This window comes from Triturus cristatus, chromosome 7, assembly GCF_964204655.1.
Source record: "Triturus cristatus chromosome 7, aTriCri1.1, whole genome shotgun sequence".
Lineage (NCBI taxonomy): Eukaryota > Metazoa > Chordata > Amphibia > Caudata > Salamandridae > Triturus > Triturus cristatus.
This window is the reverse complement of record NC_140590.1, coordinates 1,588,005,244-1,588,024,785: the sequence shown is the minus strand read 5'-3', so window position 1 is coordinate 1,588,024,785 and position 19,542 is coordinate 1,588,005,244. Positions and strand designations below refer to the sequence as shown.

Below are 19,542 nucleotides of genomic sequence, written 5' to 3'. Positions count from 1 at the left end.
AGATCTGTGTGTGCCAAGCAATCTGTAGGCTATAATATAACTTTAATTAATAACCAGATCTGTGTGCTTTCTAGTCAAAGGTTCGACTTACCATATAATTGCATAGTGTCAATGTGCCTACTGTAAAACACAGCATGCAACACACAGCATGCAACATACAGCTGGCGGATTTGTTTTTTATGCAGATAGCTCAGTTGGTTACTGAATTTGTTGCAGAGATCCTTGTCACAAGTAAAATCCTTGTCACATAGTTTAGTAAGTTATGGACCCACATCAAGGAACTGCATCAAACTACAAATCGTATGTTTAGAATCTCACCATTTTCTACATAGTCTTTTGTTATTCTAAGGCTGATAAAAAAAATAGTTAATTCAGGTAGCAATAATTATTTATTAGTAAGCTCTATAAAAACGGATATTAGTGTGATAGATAACTCGTGACCTGCAGGCCAAAGGAGCTCTCGAATAGTCAAGACTGAAATATGGCCAGCCGAGCCTTCCCCTGTAATACACACTGGAGCAGAGGCGCAACTAGAGTCAAATTTCGGGGGGGCTAAGAAAAAATTTCGGGGGGGGGGGCTGAATCTTTTAAGCCATAGGCAGAGTGGAGCTGCAGGGGCTCTTATAAGGGGTGAAACAACAGCGAGGCCTCATTAACATGCAAATGGTCTTTTAAAGACCTGTGAAGTGCTCGGGTGTGGCTGTGTGTGCGCCGGGAAGCTGTCCCATCCCTGGCTGCCACACACGAGGGGGGGGGGGGGGCTGAAGCCCTGTGAGTCCAATGGGTGTTGCGCGCCTGCACTGGAGTAAATACATTCACACGAGTTCACGGTGGTGCTTTAAAAGCAGAGAATTCTGTAAAACTGCTGAGCAAAGCCTCGAACGGAATGGCAGGTCCATCCATCTTAGAAGTTACCAGGGCATATTAGTGTGCAGATACCAGCTTGTCCCTCCCTCCCTCCCCCCTTCGCCGGCCCGCACTGCTGCATTTGGATAAACAAATGCCCCGCTTTGTAATTCGGCCCCGCCACGCCCCGCGGCCGGCCCGGGCTCCCCTTTCATCCCTCAATGTACACAGGGGGCGGTGCGCCGAGAGGACGGTCCCCGGGAGTGGTAGTTTGCAGACACTCCCTGCCCGCCTCGGTGCCTGCCTCCACCCAGGCCAGCCTCAGTGCGACTGCTGGAAGCACACAGCGGCGGAGGAGGCGCAGCAGCAGTCTCCCGAGGCACCGGTTACCCTTCCGCTTCCTCCCCCGGCGCCTTCTCCCATTCATGGACTCCACCTCCATTCTCTGACCCTCAGTCCCCGGGAAGCCCCTCCGAGAGCCCAGACTCCGCCCTCCCCCCGGCACCGACGGCAGCAGCAGCACTTTGTTTCATTCACCTTATCCAGCCTCTGCTCAGAAGCGGCCCCTTCCCTCTGCTGATGAAAGGCTGAGCCTAGTTTGGAAAGGCACATTACCATTTTGTATACAGAATTTTAACCACAGGACCTCTTCGATTTCTGGATTCCATTCCTCACTTTCTGCTGCAGCTTTTTCTTTTATTTATTTTTTAATTTAACAGTCCTTCAACTTGCCGATCACTTTTTTTTAAATTTTATTTTAAAGTGACTTCTTACAGAGGCGCCTGCTGTGTTCTGAACTTGTGTTTTATTTTTGACATTTTTTTAAATCGTTGACTACGCGTGGCCATGAGCATATTTTTCCGGTTGCCGAACCGCTCCGTGGTGGCCGTCTTCTTCCTCTTCTCGCTGTCCTCGTCATTTCTGTACTTCATTTACGTCGCACCTGGAATAGGTAAGACTCTTCTTATACGTGCCGTGTTTTTGTGCTTGTGTTCAGATAAGGAGTGTGTCCTTTTTGGGGCGACTGTGTGAAAGGATCCGGCTCCCCCTTCAATCAGAGATCCGAAGTCAGACCCCAGAGTGCAGCAGATGTAAATACTTTTTGAGAACAAAATGCCCTGGACTCCCACAGAGCCTGAGATGGATTTAGCAGATGCAAAGACAGCGAGCAAGCTGCCCTCTTGGCGCTATGTTAGGAGTGGAAATGTGTAGCCCGGTGGGAGTTTGAATCTCTTCTGCGGTTACTTTCACTGAATGCTCTGCCGAAGGGTGTTTATTTGTTGGAGCGGTGAACTGTGCACACATTGACAGCTCCAGGGCAGCCTTCAGACCTTGCATGCACTTGAAATGTATATGACTGCTTTAAATTGTAGTATTTATGAGAAGAACTAGTTGATGGTTCTGCTTCCCCTACCGACCCCCCATCCCATGGTATGTTTTTGTCATATTCCTAGTGAGATCTGTTAAGTGTGTGTGGGAGGAGGCGGCATCATTTTGTGTTACGTCACTGGACGGGGTAACAAGTTATCTTGATCCTTTCTCCCACGTCTTGTCACTTAGCGCCCCGAGGCGGATTTAGTATTTATGCACGCTATACTAGCACGCTGCGTGATGTAACATCAGATTGCCCCTTCTCCCTAATAACTTATCATTCATTTATTGCTTCCCCCTATGCTGCCTCCTTCTGTGCCTGTTTCTCCCAGTGCGTTTTGACACGGCCTTATAGTTCTGTAGGCGCTATACAAGGCAGGCTCCATAGTGACTGGTTTGCACAGCGAGGCAACTTGTAAGCCCCTTCACATGGGTCACCACGTTCCTTTCGAGTATAGATGTTTCGTCTTTTTCATGAGAACCTTTCAGCAATGGGGGAGAGGGGCATGTTGGGTCCCGAGTTGGAACATCCCAGGGTAATCCTAGTAGAAAGCATTGAGAAGACATCAGTGTAAATCACTTTTTATTCTGTTGTGTGACAGTCTATGCGTTATTTTGACATTTGCACTTAATACTCGAAAATCGAAACTAGCGATTTGTGAAACTGATTAATAAATTAAAAAAAAATACTCTGGATATTTTGAATGCTTGGCGTGGTCCGTGACGAGCAGTGAGGTGTCTGCGGAAGAGCAGTGTGTCAATTTACTCGTAGCTGGTTTCTCTCGCCGCCTTCACCTGCTTCACAGACACCAGCGGACACCCCCTCGGGCAGCATTCCGCACGCGGCACTCTTGCTGCCCTCGGGGCAAATCAGGGGAGGCAGGGGGGGTGGGGCAGAGGCCTCAGTCGCTGCATTGTATTTGTGCCTGGCGGCAGACTGACGTGACTTCATGCTTGGGGCGACTGTATAAATTGTAACTGGCAGCGACAATTGGGCATGAATTACACCCTCCATTAAAGGCTGAGAGGTGGAATTAACTGCGCTTGCCTTGCACGTGCTCTGACCGCATGGCTGCTCCAAGGGTTTCGCTGCCCTAGGTGAAGTGACGTCTGCCCCTTTTACTCTGTCATTTTGCTGATTGCGGTGACAGTCTGGCGCCCCCCTACCGGTGGGGCACGAAAGTTGGCCTTACCCCCTCCCCCCTAGGCTACTCCCACCGTGTTCTCTCTAAAGCATCCAGAGATGGATAACGCGACGTGCTCCAGCGGACATTTTTTTACTCCCTACATTTCCCGTAGGTCTGTGCCTAGGAAGAGTCTGGGGTAGTATTACTCGATACGATCCCTGGTCACCCGGAGCATCACCGTTTCCACTCTGGGGGTTTCCAGTACCCGAGGGCCGCCTTCCAGCCGTTGTCCTAGTGCAGGGTTGTTGTTTGTCTTGTTCACCAGACGACAGTGCACCTTGAAAGCGGCGTCCAGGGTTGCAGCCACGATGCCCCGATGTCACCAGGGACGTGGCCACCCTAGCATCGGTTCACTTGAAGGGCATGCCTCGGGCGTGTGGCCTTGGGGTGACTTTTGAACTTCTGGCTTTCATTTCTGTGTTTTGTGTCTGTTTCTTTCACGGTCTGTGCTTGTCAGATGTGCACACAGAGGCCAGGGATGCTGACGAGTTCAGACATTGAACTGGACAGTACCCACTTCGAGTACTGAGCTCTTTCGATGCATGGGTTGCTGCCCGGCCCCCGTTGGCACCTGGTTCTGTTCGCAGCAGAGCAGATAGGTAGAGTTAACCCTTTCAGTGGGGTTCAGAGTGGGGGGAGCTGGTTTCCCGCTGCACCCTGATCATGCACGGTCCTTTATTATTGATTATGCCCTTTAATCAGGACCAATATGACGTCAGCCTAGGATCACCAGTTGATCTGCTGACTTCTGTTTGAAAAATCCCTTTAGTCTACAATTAACTTTTCCGAACTTCTGGTTATGTATTAAGGATCTAGAGATTAGGGTACCAGATTACTCCATGTCAGTGGGAACACCAGCCCCTGAACCTGGGTTAAATTAGCAAATCCATGCTTTCAGGTGTGGGTGTTTACAATCGTTTCAACTGCAGTTAACCAAGAATACAACTCCCAGAAAGCATTAGATTGTTGAGGGAAAGCCCAGGACTGGATATGGTGTCCTTGAAGACTTGCAGTCATTGTTTAACCTAATCACAAATGGAGTGGGGGAGAGGAGTTGGCCTGCTAGGGCTGACCCCTCGAATCTGGGGAAATTGGGTTCGACTCTGGGCAATGACAGCTGAACAACCTGTGATTCTGGGCAAATCACTTAATCTCCCCGTGCCCAACAAAAATGAATGTGTCCTCAAGAAATGCAACTGGTGCTATGTAAAGCGCTCTGATACCCGATTCGGGTCAAGTTCGCGCTGTATAAAACTTTGCAAGAAAAAGTGTGTCACATCAGCTGCAAAATTTAGGGCAGCAATCTCTCTGATTTCTGAGGTGAGGCTTGTTTCTCAGATATCGGAAACTTAGTGTCTTGCCCTCATTGCTCCCTTCCTTGACACCCCACACACAACTGTAGCATAATGCCAGCTGCAACTACCACCCAACGCAGTCCTCCTGACAGGGTAGCAGGACAAGCTCTCCTGTTTCTCACGCAGCGCCTTGTACCCGCACTTACCTTATTCACATACTTCTAGATGGGCAAGGTGCACGCCTGAAAACCACGACCAAACGCCCAATTTATTTTGGAAGTTCCTCTGCTAGGGCCATCATATACTATACCCATGGCCACTGGAATCATTGTAGTTATGTGGCAGGGGAGCACCAAATTATGCAACAGGGTTGACTAAATAATGTGGCTCCATTTGTTTGTCATTTTTACACGTTAATACTGTGTGGGCAAAGAGTTCACCTCATTAGTTCCTGTTTTAAGACCAATTACGGAAAAAATCACCCGAAGGATGGCCAGTTTTGCAAAGGGCCTTCCCTCACCACATTTTTAGTAACTTTTAATCCGTATGAGCTAGAAACACATTTTTTTTGTTAAAATCTTCAGATTATGCAGCAGATGATGAATTATGTGGCAAATTCATAATTATGCGTAAAAGCCAGCGCTTGAAGAATCTCATGATTCCAGTGGCCCAGAAAAACCTCACGGTGCACCCGTGACGTTTTCTGCATAAATATGAATATTGACGCACTTGCCACGTATTCATCTGCTCAATACACACATATTGTTACCAGAAAACAGTGGGTTCTAGCTCTCTCCAATCAGAGGTTATTGTAATTACTGCACAGGGCACAGTGCGGTGCAGACACTTCAGAATGTAAATGACAGCCTTTAGCTGCTGACTGCTGTAGTCTGGCATTTCAAGAGGTGAAGCATTCTCATGCCATGGCCTGGGGCTAGGGCTTTTGTCTACAGCAGGAAATACAATCCTCCATACTCGAATGTAACTCCAGGAGAGTAGAAGGAATTTCTGTTTCCCCGTCATGGTTTATTTTCGTTTCACTATTAACACACATTCAGGTGCACGATAGAAATGGGTGTCAGCCCTGTAGTTGTTTCAAAAGGAAAACTTCCTTAGTGGACTCCTATGGAGACATTCATTTTATTTATAAAGTTTTGTATAGCGCGAACATGACCCTAGAGGGTATCCGAGCGCTTTACATTATAGGGTAGGTAGGATACAGTTGTAAGAATAGACACTCGCCACATATATGAGAGCAGCGCAGTAAAACTGATATCTATGGTTGCACATCAATGTAGTAATCATACAGAGTGTCAGAATATTAGGCAGGTAAATACACAATAAGGCATAATGTGCTCTCCAAAGAACATAAGGTGATTACCTTCGGACAAAAACTTGTTCATTTGAAGAGTTCATAGTCGCAGTCAATATAAAATATTCTATATTCTTCTGCAGGGATGTGTATTTTGGAAAGATGTGCTACATAATTTGCTTCTACTCCCCACATAATTTCGTGAACACTACCACACAATTTCTTTCTCCACTGGTGCATAATTCCACTGGCCATGACTACAGCTCCCTGGCACAGCACTAACTATGACAGTCTTACTGGAAACAGTTATAATAATGACAAATACAACACTTATGACGGGGATTTACAAGCCAAACCAGGCCCTGTGCTGCAGTAGATTCCTCCAAATTCATTTTGGGAGGTAGTAGGACTCCGCTAGTGCTGTGAGGCCATGCTGAAGACCGTTTGAGCACTATATACACAAATGACACATATGGCAAACATAGCCTGAATGGGGAAGGGGGCCAGTGGATGGGGCTGGTGCTGTGTTCTCTAGTGTGTGCCGCCTTAAACTAACCTCTCCCCACTGCTTGCCTTACTCATGTGACTTCCATTGGAGGTTGCCCTTCTGTGATTGGTCTTCCTGGGGCTGCAGGTAGGGTTTCAGTCATGGGCATCTCACTCAGTTGCTGTTTTTGCCCAGTGATGTGATGCGACCTGGTCCTTTATTTTTTGCGCTGCAACATGCGTACAAATCTTTTGCAATATTAAGGGCCCGATTACGAGTTTTGCGGTGTGGGAGTGGGTCGCCACTGCCCGCTCCCACACTGCCAAACAGGGCTGCCGCCTCCCTCCCGATTATGAGTATTATCGATGTCTGACAGGTGGGCGGTGTGGCGGTCCCGCAGAGATGCAGTTTAAAGGCTCATATGCCTGCCTTCAGTGGCGTCACTAGGGTTGGTGTCACCTGGTGCAGGTAACTCATGGTGTCACACCCTCACGACTTACTGCATGGACCTCCTCCGCTCCGAGTCCGCCAGTGGACACAGTTGGCAAATAACGGGACCATACAGAATCCTTCGTAACGTTTGTAAATGTAGGTCCTATATTAACAACAGTGTGATAATGACTCATTAATCAGGTTGTACAGTGGGCTACCTGCTAGTCAACAGTTTATTGGAATTTATAATATCATAGGTATGGTACTTTGTACTGGTGTGGTGTTCCCACTATCCAGCAACACGATATATCAGTGGTCGAAGTGGGGGGGAAAAAGTAGGGGAACTTTGGGCGGAGAATCAGAGGGCGGGAATAACCCAAGGATTGGATCAGTGGGCGGAGCCAGAGGCGTGGCCGGAATGCGCAAACATCCCAATTTTTTGTATTTGTTTGGTTTCACTGCCCAGATGAATCAACCAATGGATACACATGATTATTTAAGGTTATAAGGAGTTATTGACAGTAAAATGTATTCACAAAGTGGGATATGCTTCTAATCACAGAATGTCCCCAAATACGATAAAATGTGGAAGCACAAGCCATTTGTCTCCGAGCCATGGAGTTTCTGTCATCAGCACTTCTCCCTTTTCCAAAACAGCAGTTCAAACATGAATGGCTAAAAATCCTAGTTTGCAAATGTTTTCTAAATAATAATGGCTCTGCCATATTTGCCTCATAATGCAAGATCTGCAGCATGATCTGACCATTGAAACTAATAAATTGTTTGTAGCTCAAACGTATCAAAAGTTAATAAAAAATGTGACTTGTGTTGCTGCGGAGTAGATGACAGTTGATAGCTCACTGTTCTATGTTAGGATTTTAACTTATAAACTGCAAGTAACAAAAGGATCTCTCTGACAAAAGCAGTAGCCCACTGGCCTATTAACAGTATGTGCACTTTGTGATCTGCATGGTACATGTTCTTTGCAGCAGGTACATAAACCCTCTGAGCTACCTTTCCATGAGTCAAATCTTCCATTAGACAAAATTCTGATCTCTCTCTAGGAAGAACATTAGTCTCCAGAGTCATCATGACATTTTTATTGTTATTGAAAATTGCTGGAGGCCAGGAAGGAGGCAGCAAGCACTTTTAAAACCATAATATACTTGCAAAAATGATGCCTCCACCTAAAGTCAGCACCTGGTGCCGTCACACCGGTTGCATCGCCCTAGAGCTGGCCCTTCTCAAGGGTCCTGTAATCTCAGTGACAGGGTCACTGTTCTAGGGTGTGGTGCTTCATAGGCCTGCCCGCAAGACTGGAGGTGAACTTCAGTATGAATAGTGGTGGACAAGCCTTGAAGGTTAACCTACACTTGTCATGCTAGGGTCCACCTGCTGGTGCTACGACACCGGGGCTTCTAATGTCTTGCGAAGCCTTCTAAGGTCTAGCATGAGATAGTGCTCTCTCAGGAGAGTGGTCTGGTTGACTGGTTATTAAGGCTGAACCTGGTTCCTCAGTTCCAAATTCAGCAGCTCTGGCCATAGTGCCACATCCTCTCCCCCACTGAACACCATACTGCCCCACTGAAGAAAAACTCAGACTGCCTTCAACTACAACCCAATTGTTACCAGCTATAAACACCTGGATGCGGCTCAATTTAAATTATGCACTGGGCAAGAGCAATATGTGGCCTACAAGAAGAAAAGTGACAGCATCCTGGAAAAAGCAAACAATCCTAGGGAATGCAAACTTTTGCAAACCATGTGAAATGTAAGCAGGAACAACATGGTTACCTTAACGCTTTTACACTCACTGTTCAGAAATCAGGGAGTGCTTTTGCCTGAAAAGTTAAGGACATAACAACATGGCCCTGAATGGATCCATTTCAATGGCCATTGCTTATATCCTTACAAAACGTAAGCAGTATGGTAAAAAAAAAAAAAAGACAACATCCCTAGATGCAGAGCAGCAGTACACATTTTGTTTTTCAATCCTCACATTGCAGTACCTCCAGGATTGGTGCACTAGTTCCAAGCCCAGGGAAAACAATGCCAAGACAACAAAAATAGCGCTTCACTGGCAAACTCTGTAAAAGTGGCGCCAATGTGCTTGGGTGTGAATAAAATCAATCTGGCCAGTTTGCTACTGCTCCGTCTTACTTTATATAGTTATTTCTTTTTCATATTTTTAAACTTTTATTCCCGATGCTGCACTTTGGAATTAAATGTTCGAAAAATACGTCATTGATTTCCCAGCAAAAGTGATTTTCTTTTTTGGATCCATTTCACAGGGAAGCAAATTAAAGAAAGGAGAGGAAAGAGAGTGAGAACCCAGTCTTGCACCCACTGTTTTCAGTAAGATCAGAACTGCCGGAGGCGAGGGCTATCAGGCGAGAGGCCTCAGCATGTACACAGAGCTGGTGTGCCTGAAAGTCGTCTTCGCAGGCCTCCCGACAGCTCAAAAGATGGGCCCACAACTCTGTGATCAGAGGCAGGCAACCTCGCTCCGCACTGCCTCCGCCCTGCTCAAGATGTCACTCACTCACAACTCGCACAGCACAGGCAGCATAACCGCTTGACCACCCACAATCATTAATAAATTGATGCGGGAGAGACTCACCTGCTGTGTTGGTGGCAGACGGGGGGGGGGGGGGGGGCTACGTTGGCGGGCGGCCCAGAAACCGGTGGTCAAGACAGTGCCTCGGCTCCTTGTCACTCATGCTGCTGCTGCAGGCCAGTCACGCGCACTTTTAGGGCCTAATGCGCATGCGGGAATGACGCCTGCACTCGAGCCAAGAGCGGCGCGCAGACACGGCGGAGGAGGAGACAGTGCGCACTGCGCACAGGCACCTCCTCCTCCTGAAAGGTTAGGTTGCTCTGCACACACCGGTCCTATTGGTGTCACCCCATGTGAGGGTGTCACCCGGTGCAGTCCGCACCCCCTGCACCCCCATAGTGACGCCGCTGCCTGCCTTAAACTGCACTGCCCGTGCACGTTCCTGCACGGCATGGACTTTGCAGTGCATGCTGTGCAGGAATTGGGTGCTTGCACACAGGGGGGCACAACATGTGCCCCCTTGCATGCACGTCCATGCACAGGGCCAAGAGGGGGCCCTGAAGGGCCCACTTTCTTACCTCCCCACCAGCAGTTTCATGGAGTAAGAGCCTCCATGAAACCGCTGGCGGTGAGGAAAGTCGTAATATCCTTTGCAGTTCCTCAGGGCATCGCCAAGCATATTGCAGCCCTCAGACATCCGCACCACTGCCAGGGCAGATGCAGAGGTGGCGTGGCAGTCTAGCCGCCCAAGTAGTAATCTGGCAGGCGGACCGCGATGTAGCCGTGGCTGCACCGCCACCTTGATTTTGGCAGTCCTCGGACTGCCAAACTTATAATTTGGCCCTAAAAGTCCATCCGAAGGATTTTCTGAAGGTTTGTTGTATAAATGATGCAGGAATCCTCCTGCAAATATTTCAGCATGTCTGTGAATGATGAGATGGATGATTGCAGCGGACAGTTGACATCCATTACCTCATAACATGCAAAATCTCAGTACAATATCACTGTCTCTTACACGGACAGGAGCTACAATATTAAAACAAGCATTGGCAAAGGCAATAGCTCTACCTTTTTTTTCACTGCTTGAGTTGTTTTGTCACGGTTTTTGTAAAGTTATGTTTTTGGCCCGCCCAGATCTTTCCATAATAAAAATACATTGGCTAGGTTAAAATCTAAAATATTGTTTTGGTCTCAAAAAGCAGATATTGCCTTTGTAGTTCCCGGCACTGAAGGGTGTGTATGTGCTTCTTGGGAAAGAGCAGAATGTTATCACTCACAGTGAAGCTATTCCAAGGCTGAAGTGGGCTGTCCCACTGCCCCATGATTTCCTGGGCGGAAAAAAATGGGAATGACACAACAACTGACCAATGTATGAAGAGGGCTGGCTGAACGCCTCTATATTTATGTAATACATATATTTAATACATTAAAAAGGTCTTGGCTAACCCGAGACTTTAAAATAAAAATAATGTGCATTAGGCACAGGGACATCGGAAGGTCATGTAGAGGTCTTGAAGCCTTAAGATCACATTTCACTTTGTGGAAACTGTCCCTCGCGCAAGGCTTCTGCTTTGAAAGGGGACACCGCCCTTCATGGTGTTGGTGTCACATCGATGGGCTGGGACAAGAGGACCACTTGGAAAGCATTGGTGCACGTCCTTGCGAGCTGCAAGGAATGAGGGAAAACCCTCCGGTCATGCTCTCTTTTTGTAAAGGGTTGCAACATGGGCGGTGAGTCGTACATACATACGCCTCTTGTAATGTTCCTTTAGTTGAATAAGAAATGTGGTTTTGCACTCGAGGCGCCTGCATTTTTGACCACCGCAAGTTTTGCATGTCTGAAACATTTCCCGTACATCAGGCCCCTCCCTGGTTTGTGGTAATCTCTGTTAGTTGAATGAATGAAGGACTGACTTAACATCTCGTTAACTTTGGTATGTGTGCACCTTCGCCTCTTCCCTTTAGCTTCTTTTGGTTTTGGTTTTCATGACGTCAGCAGTGAGATCACATCCCTCCAGGCTGTGCATGTCAGATGATGTAGCGCGTAGTTTCTCCCCTCCAGTTTTAGCTTGGGTCTGCTCACATTCACGGATTTGGCAATTTGAGAACAAGGTGGCTCGCTGAGTTCACAGAGAAACGTGTTTCTGATTTCTCAAAGTTGCATTACGTTTGATCTGCGCCATTGTCTTACGATCCTGTCCCAAGGAGGGCAGAGACACGCCATATTTTCCGGCACAGCAGTCAGTTGGGAGCAAGGGGTGGGGGGGTGGGAAGCAGACCATGGACGACGAACTGTGTGTAAAAGGCTGCTTTATTGGAACAGGTGCACATCACAATTTAATAAACCTTGGCAAAAAGCCTTCCAAAACTAGGCCTCACTAAATAAACCTCAACCTACCCCGCCCCCTCCCCTAAATTTCCTCGAACCCGCCCCCCACCCGTACATTACAACATTTCAAACAATATAAAACATTACATAACCGTGTAACCCAATGTAAACCTATGAATACAAACCGACCGTTAAACTCCCCTGCCTGCCCCATCCCAGCTGTCAATCACCCAACCTGTGTAACCGAACTAAAACTAACCAACCTAATCTTTCCCTGTCGATAACCCAGCTTAACAATTAATCAACCAACCTGTGCCAAAACTGTCAAAATTCAAACAACCCCCGCACAGCACCTGCTCCAAGCGACAATACATATCAAACAACCCCTGCTCACCTGTCCCAAAAAACAGCCTCAAATGACAAAAATTGAAAAAGCAAAAAACCCCAAAAAGGAAAGTACCCAAAAAGATAAAAAACGGGGGGGAAATTAGGGAGGGAGGAAGGGAAAAAACAACCTCAGCCTAAACTCCCAGCCACCAGGTCACCAAACCTAAAATGTTGGCTGGGTGCAGGAGCCCAAAGCATTTATGCTTGGGCTCCTTTTGGGCTACAAAACACAAGCCCAAATTTAAAATGGCCGGCGCTAGGCCAGCCCAATCCCCCCCCAGCCCAAACCGCCCGGGGGGGGGGGGGGGGGAGACCTCCCTCCGGTCGGCTGCCCCCCAGACCCACCTTGGGAGGGAGGGGTTGGGGGGGGGGGAAGCAGATCATGGACGACGAACTGTGTGTAAAAGGCCGCTTTATTGGAACAGGTGCACATCACAATTTAATAAACCTTGGCAAAAAGCCTTTCAAAACTAGGCCTCACTAAATAAACCACAACCTAACCCCACACCCCGCCCCCTTCCCTAAATTTCTTCGAACCCTCCCCCCCACACGTACATTACAACATTTCAAACAATATAAAGCATTACATAACCGTGTAACCCAATGTAAACCTATAAATACAAACCGACCGTTAAACAAACTCCCCTGCCTGCCCCTTCCCAGCTGTCAATCACCCAACCTGTGTAACCGAACTAAAACTAACCAACCTAATCTTTCCCTGTCGATAACCCAGCTTAACAATTAATCAACCAACCTGTGCCAAAACTGTCAAAATTCAAATAACCCCCGCCACCCAGAAAGAAGGGGGGGGGGGACTGCCCACCCCTCTTTCTGCCCACCAACATAGGAAAAAACCCTGCCAACTCCCAAACCATGTACTTAAACATTCAAACATCTAGACAAAACCTCCTTAAGTTCTAGCAAGTAAAGATCCATACAGAGCCTGGATAAATGCACTCCATCATCCCGAAAAAACTCCACTGCCTCAAAACGGATTTCTTTGTGGGTCACTCTCCCAAAACCTAAACTGCGACAAAACCGTGAAATTTCCGAATTCACTTTCCTCCGCGCTCTGTCAATAGCCCTAGGGTTTAAAGCGCCTCTCCAAATCCTCCGCGGAACCAACTCTGTCCACAAGACATGACATCCAGACCATCGCTCCTTCAACAGGGACAAATCCCTCTTCATTGCCCTTGTAACGCCCTGAACGTCTCAGGATCGTTTAACAGACACGACAATGAGGACGCAACCACTTGTGAAGGGTTAGTTCTTTTAATGAAGGCAAATAAAATACAAAGAACAAACAAAAGTTATAGTCACTGGAATCCTCCAGGCTAAGTACGTTACCAGCCCACAGCACGGATGGTCCTAACCGTCCTCTGCATATACGCCGATCCCGGCGTATGCCAACAGAGGGCAGAAATGAAATGGCCGACAATGCCAATCGGTAGGCTGTGAGGGGCACGAAGAGTGTTGGGGAGAATCGAGGAGTCAGGGAAACACCCAGCCGGGGTCTCTACCTGAAGGGAGCAGCCGCTCAACCTCTTCCTCAGACTGCACCGGGACGCGGAGTCACCTCCTGGTGATGCGTCACCGATACCCCAATCACAAGCAAGAAGACTGAACCGAGAGCAGCCGCTCGATCGATCCTGTGGACTTCCGAGTCTGTAACGCGGCAAACACCTCCTGGTGTGCGTTACAGCTGGCAGTCCCTGTGTCTCTGGTCGGGCTGGGAGTTACGACTCCAACCAGCAAAAGCGCCACTGCGCTTGGACTCAGCCGAGTCAAAAAGCGAAGCTCAATGGTTGACCGGTAGAGCTTCCGGGTCCTTCACAGGTGACGATGGGGCAAGACACGGCCCAGGGAGTAACGACTCGACCTACCTCCGTTCTTGCCTTACTGGAGCACCACTCTGGAACACTGCTCTTCACGAAGCAGGTACGTCGGTGTAAACACAATATCCGACAGCCTTGTACCTCCCGGTTCCTCCCTTTATAGGGCGTGTTTTCCTTGAGTTATGTAACAGCTCTCCTGTTTACATAAGGGCGTGTTTCCCTTGAGTTATGTAACAGCTCTCCTGTTTACATAAGGGCGTGTTTCCCTTGAGTTATGTAACAGCTCTCCTGTTTACATAAGGGCGTGTTTCCCTTGTATGACAGGAATTCTTGACAGTACATCCTCCCTCTCAGCGGCTCCCCACGGGTCCAGCGCTGGCAGGAAAACGCCGATGGAACAAGGAGACCAAGCGCGGAGCATGAACCCCTTCAGCCGGTTCCCATGAATGCTCCTCCGGGCCATAGCCTTTCCACGCAACCAGGTACCGCAGCTTCCCCCTGCGCCATTTGGACGCCCGTATGCCCGACACTTCATACTCCACCTCCGACTCCACGCATACCGGCCTAGGTGTCCCAGACGGCTTGGAGGGCGCTGGTTTGAGCAATGATACATGAAAGACAGGGTGTATCCGCAATGACTGGGGCAAGCACACCTTCACGTTCACGGGACCCATACACTTGGTAATTCGATAGGGGCCCATGTACTTGGGATGGAACACACTGTTCTTTCGAAACCTCATGTTTCTTGTGGATATCCAGACGTAGTCTCCAGTGCGGTACAGTGGCCCGGGCCTTCTCTTCCTATCTGCCGCAGCCTTGTATCTTCTCTTGGCCTCTATTAGGACAGCCCTTGAGCGCATCAACGTGTCTTTTATGTGTGCCACCCTGTCCGCTGTGGCGGGAATCCTGTCCTCTCTGAACGGATGTAGAAATGGCAAGAACCTGGGATGTTGGCCATAGTTGCTATAGAACGGAGATGACTGTGTGGAGCTGTGAGTGGCGTTGTTATAGGCTATCTCTGCAACCCATAGCAAGTCGACCCATTCTTCCCTGCCCTGGTCCACAAAACATCGCAGATACTGTTTGAGCGTTTGGTTCAGGCGCTCGGTTTGGCCGTCCGTTTGAGGGTGGTAGCTGGTGGACAGGGCGGTCTTAACATGCAGCGCAGTGCACCAAGTCTTCCAGAATTGCGCAGTAAACTGCGACCCCCGGTCCGACACGATCACCCCAGGTAATCCATGCAGTCGTACCACATTCTTTAGGAGTAGTGACGCCAATTCCCCGGCCGTAGGGACTCTCTTGCAGGGGATGAAGTGCCCCATTTTCGTCAAGTAATCCACCACCACCAGTATTGCCGTCATCCCCTGGTCTACCGGTAGGCCCACCACGAAGTCCAGTGATATGCTATCCCATGGTCTATCCGGGGTCGGAAGTGGATGTAAGAGCCCTTGGGTTCGGCCATGGTCGGCCTTCATGGTAGCACACGTAGGACACTCCTGTCCCCACCTCCTGACATCCACTCTCATGGTTGGCCACCAGAAATGCCGTCCCATGCTAGCCACCGTTTTTTCAAAGCCAAAATGACCTGCGCATGGAGAGTCATGGCACCAGATGAATGCTTGTTTCCTTAGCCTAGGCGTGGGTATCAATAGGCACCTGCCCTTCAGGGGTATCCCGTCCTTCAGCTGCCATTCTCTGTGACTGAGGAGCCACCTCCGCCATGCGAATGACCTGATCCCTCTCTTTATTCCCCTCAGGAAAGTATCCGGTTGGATAACCCCCAATACCATCCTCGGGGAAATGATGGAACGCTCGGTTGCAGGCAATGGTTCCTTAACTGCAGATTGACGGGACAGGGCGTCCGCCTTCCGGTTTTCCGTCCCCGGCCGATATGTGATGCGGAAGTTGAACCCCGCAAAGAAGATCATCCACCGCAGCTGCCTGGGAGAAAGGTGTCTAGTGGCCGTCATGAACTGTAGGTTCCGATGGTCCGTGTACACCGATACCACATGTCTTGCCCCCATCAACCAATGCCTCCATTCGGTGAAGGCGTCCTTGATTGCGAGAAGCTCCTTCTCCGCAATATGGTAGTTGCGTTCGGCGTCGTTGAGTTTGCGGGACATGTACGCAACGGGATGAAGCACCCCTGTGTCGTGGTTGCGTTGGGACAAGATAGCCCCCAGCGCCACATCCGACGCGTCCGCTTCCACCACGTAGGGGAGATCCGGATCGGGGTGAGCCAACACCGGCGCCTTACCAAAGGCGCTTTTCAGGGCCTCAAAGGCTTTGTTCGCTTCAGGGGACCAGACAAACTCCTTGGACTTCCTCAGTAGCTGTGTGATTGGGGCCACCACTCCTGAAAATCCATCTATAAACCGCCTGTAAAAGTTGGCGAAGCCAATGAAACTTTGGACGTCCTTCACGCTTTGGGGCACCGGCCATTCTTTCACCGCCTTGATCTTTCGTTCTGCCATCTCCTGTCCCTCTGGACTCAGCATCACTCCGAGGAATTCCACGGATGTGACGTGGAAGTCACACTTGCTGAGTTTACAAAACAGCATGTTTTCCCTCAGCTTTTGGAGCACAGCTTTGACGTGGTGTACGTGCTCCTCCACACTGGACGAATAGATGAGGATGTCGTCGATATATACGACCACGTAGATATCCAACTCCTCTCTGAATACCTCATTCAAAAAGTACTGAAAGGCTGCCGGGGCGTTGCACAGACCGAACGGCATGACGAGGTACTCAAAAAGGCCGAACCTGGTCTTAAAGGCGGTCTTCCACTCGTCTCCGTCCCTCATGCGCACCAGATGGTATGCCCCTTTCAAATCCAACTTGGTGTAGATACGAGCTTTCTTGACCTGTTCCAGAAGTACACTGATGAGAGGCAAGGGGTACCGATTTTTTATGGTTATCGCATTCAATGCCCTAAAGTCCACACAGGCTCTCAGCTCCCCATTAGCCTTCGGGATGAAGAAGAGTGGCGAGGCGGCCGGAGACTTGGACGGGCGGATGAATCCTAGCTTGAGGAGTTTATCCAGGTACCCCCGGAGATGCACGTTTTCAGGCTCCGTCAGGGCATACAGCCTGCCGCTGGGAACGCTGGCCCCTGGCACCAGGTCGATCTGGCAGTCAAACTGTCTATGTGGTGGTAGCACTTCCGCCTTCACCTCATCAAATACATCCTCAAAACTGTGATAAGCCTGGGGGAGAGCCACATCTTTTTCTGCCGCTGTAGCCACCGTCTGACTCCCGCTCTCATCTGCGTCAAGGGATTCCGTTCTTATTCCACAATGCAGGATGCAATACGGTGACGTCATTTCGATGCGATGTGTTGGCCAATCCACAAAGGGGTTGTGTTTCTGTAGCCACGGCAATCCCAATATGACGCCATATTGGGGCGCTCGGATGATGTTAAAATTGATTTGTTCCAAATGGTTCCTCCCATATCTCATCGGAAGGACCCCCGTGTGCTGTCCGATGGGCCCCGTCACCAATCGCCTTCCGTCTACCGCATAGACGTCTTCGGGTACTGCTTTGGGAAGAAGCACTAGCCCTAGCCTGCATGCCTCGTTGTGGTCCATAAACATGCCGGCCCCTGAATCCACCATGGCCACAACGGGTATCCACTGGTCATGCACTCCCACGTGCACCGTGATAAACAGGTGTCGTTGTCCCTTAGTGACCGAGTTGGAAAGTGAAGGGATGGATGAGTGACTCCGAGATGCCCCTTCTCTGGTCTTGGAGTCCTCTAGTTTTCCGCCGGTATGTCCACCACGGCTGTTACCGACCGGTTGGCCCGATAACGTGACGTCTTCGGTTTGGCAGGGCATTCACGTACGTAGTGGCCTTTTTTGCCACAATATAGGCACAATCCTTGTTTACGGCGTGACTCTTTCTCCGTGGCTGTGAGGCTCGCTCGTATTGCGCTGATGTCCATGGGTTCTCCCTTGGATGCGGTGGAAGTTTCAGGACTTCCCACCGTTACATAGGATGGAAGGGATTTTCCTTTTCTCCCATGATCCCCCTTTCTTTCACTTGGCCTATGTTCCAGCCGTAATACCAGGTTGATAAGGCCCTCACATGTCTTGGGTTGAGGGTCAATATGAGCCACGGCGTCCTTGAGCTCATCGCACAGCCCTTGATGGAAGAGCGCCGTCTGTTTAGCAACAGGCCACTTGGTTTCCGCAACCAGCCTTCGGAACGCGTTGAGATACTGCACCAGGTCGTTGGATCCCTGTCTCAACTCAAGCATTTCACGGTCCGCCGTGTACGAGTCAGCCCTTCTGTCGAATACCTTCAGGAATTCCTCGCGAAAAGCACCCCAATCACATAAGAGGGGGTCGTCCCTGCTCACCAGAGGTACGGCCCATTGTGCCGCGTTTCCAGCCAAATAGGATATAAGGAAAGCCACACGAGCCTGACTCGTGGGGAACGCCTTTGGTTTGCACGATAAATGTAGCGCCACTTGTGTGAGGAATACCTGCACTGTGTTAGGATCCCCACTGTACCTCTCTGGTGTTGCCAAGGGGATGGCTACCGGCATTTCCACTACTACCGCAGGGGTCTGGTTCGTGAGGGAGGTGCTGGGCGTGAGCGGGTCCAATTGGATAGCATCCAGTCTGGCTTTTACATCGGCTGTTTCTTGCCTAGAGGCAGCCACTTCAACTTGCATGGCCGCTAAAGCAGCCAGCACATCATCAAGTGTTGCCATGTCTGTTATCGACCGGGAGACAGTTAGTGTTATTAAGGTCGGATATTTTGTAACGCCCTGAACGTCTCAGGATCGTTTAACAGACACGACAATGAGGACGCAACCACTTGTGAAGGGTTAGTTCTTTTAATGAAGGCAAATAAAATACAAAGAACAAACAAAAGTTATAGTCACTGGAATCCTCCAGGCTAAGTACGTTACCAGCCCACAGCACGGATGGTCCTAACCGTCCTCTGCATATACGCCGATCCCGGCGTATGCCAACAGAGGGCAGAAATGAAATGGCCGACAATGCCAATCGGTAGGCTGTGAGGGGCACGAAGAGTGTTGGGGAGAATCGAGGAGTCAGGGAAACACCCAGCCGGGGTCTCTACCTGAAGGGAGCAGCCGCTCAACCTCTTCCTCAGACTGCACCGGGACGCGGAGTCATCTCCTGGTGATGCGTCACCGATACCCCAATCACAAGCAAGAAGACTGAACCGAGAGCAGCCGCTCGATCGATCCTGTGGACTTCCGAGTCTGTAACGCGGCAAACACCTCCTGGTGTGCGTTACAGCTGGCAGTCCCTGTGTCTCTGGTCGGGCTGGGAGTTACGACTCCAACCAGCAAAAGCGCCACTGCGCTTGGACTCAGCCGAGTCAAAAAGCGAAGCTCAATGGTTGACCGGTAGAGCTTCCGGGTCCTTCACAGGTGACGATGGGGCAAGACACGGCCCAGGGAGTAACGACTCGATCTACCTCCGTTCTTGCCTTACTGGAGCACCACTCCGGAACACTGCTCTTCACGA

At 49.6% G+C, this 19,542-nt stretch overlaps 1 protein-coding gene across 1 annotated transcript in view; it reads left to right on the top strand.

Moving 5' to 3' along the window:
- The first annotated feature begins 1,159 nt into the window (after positions 1-1,159).
- B4GALT5 (beta-1,4-galactosyltransferase 5) overlaps positions 1,160-19,542 on the top strand; it is a 185,819-nt gene continuing 167,436 nt past the window's right edge. Inside the window, exon 1 of the mRNA XM_085619440.1 lies at positions 1,160-1,798. Within this exon, the coding sequence (XP_085475566.1) occupies positions 1,693-1,798 (106 nt within the window). The 5' untranslated portion in view covers positions 1,160-1,692. The remainder of the gene's footprint in view (positions 1,799-19,542) is intronic.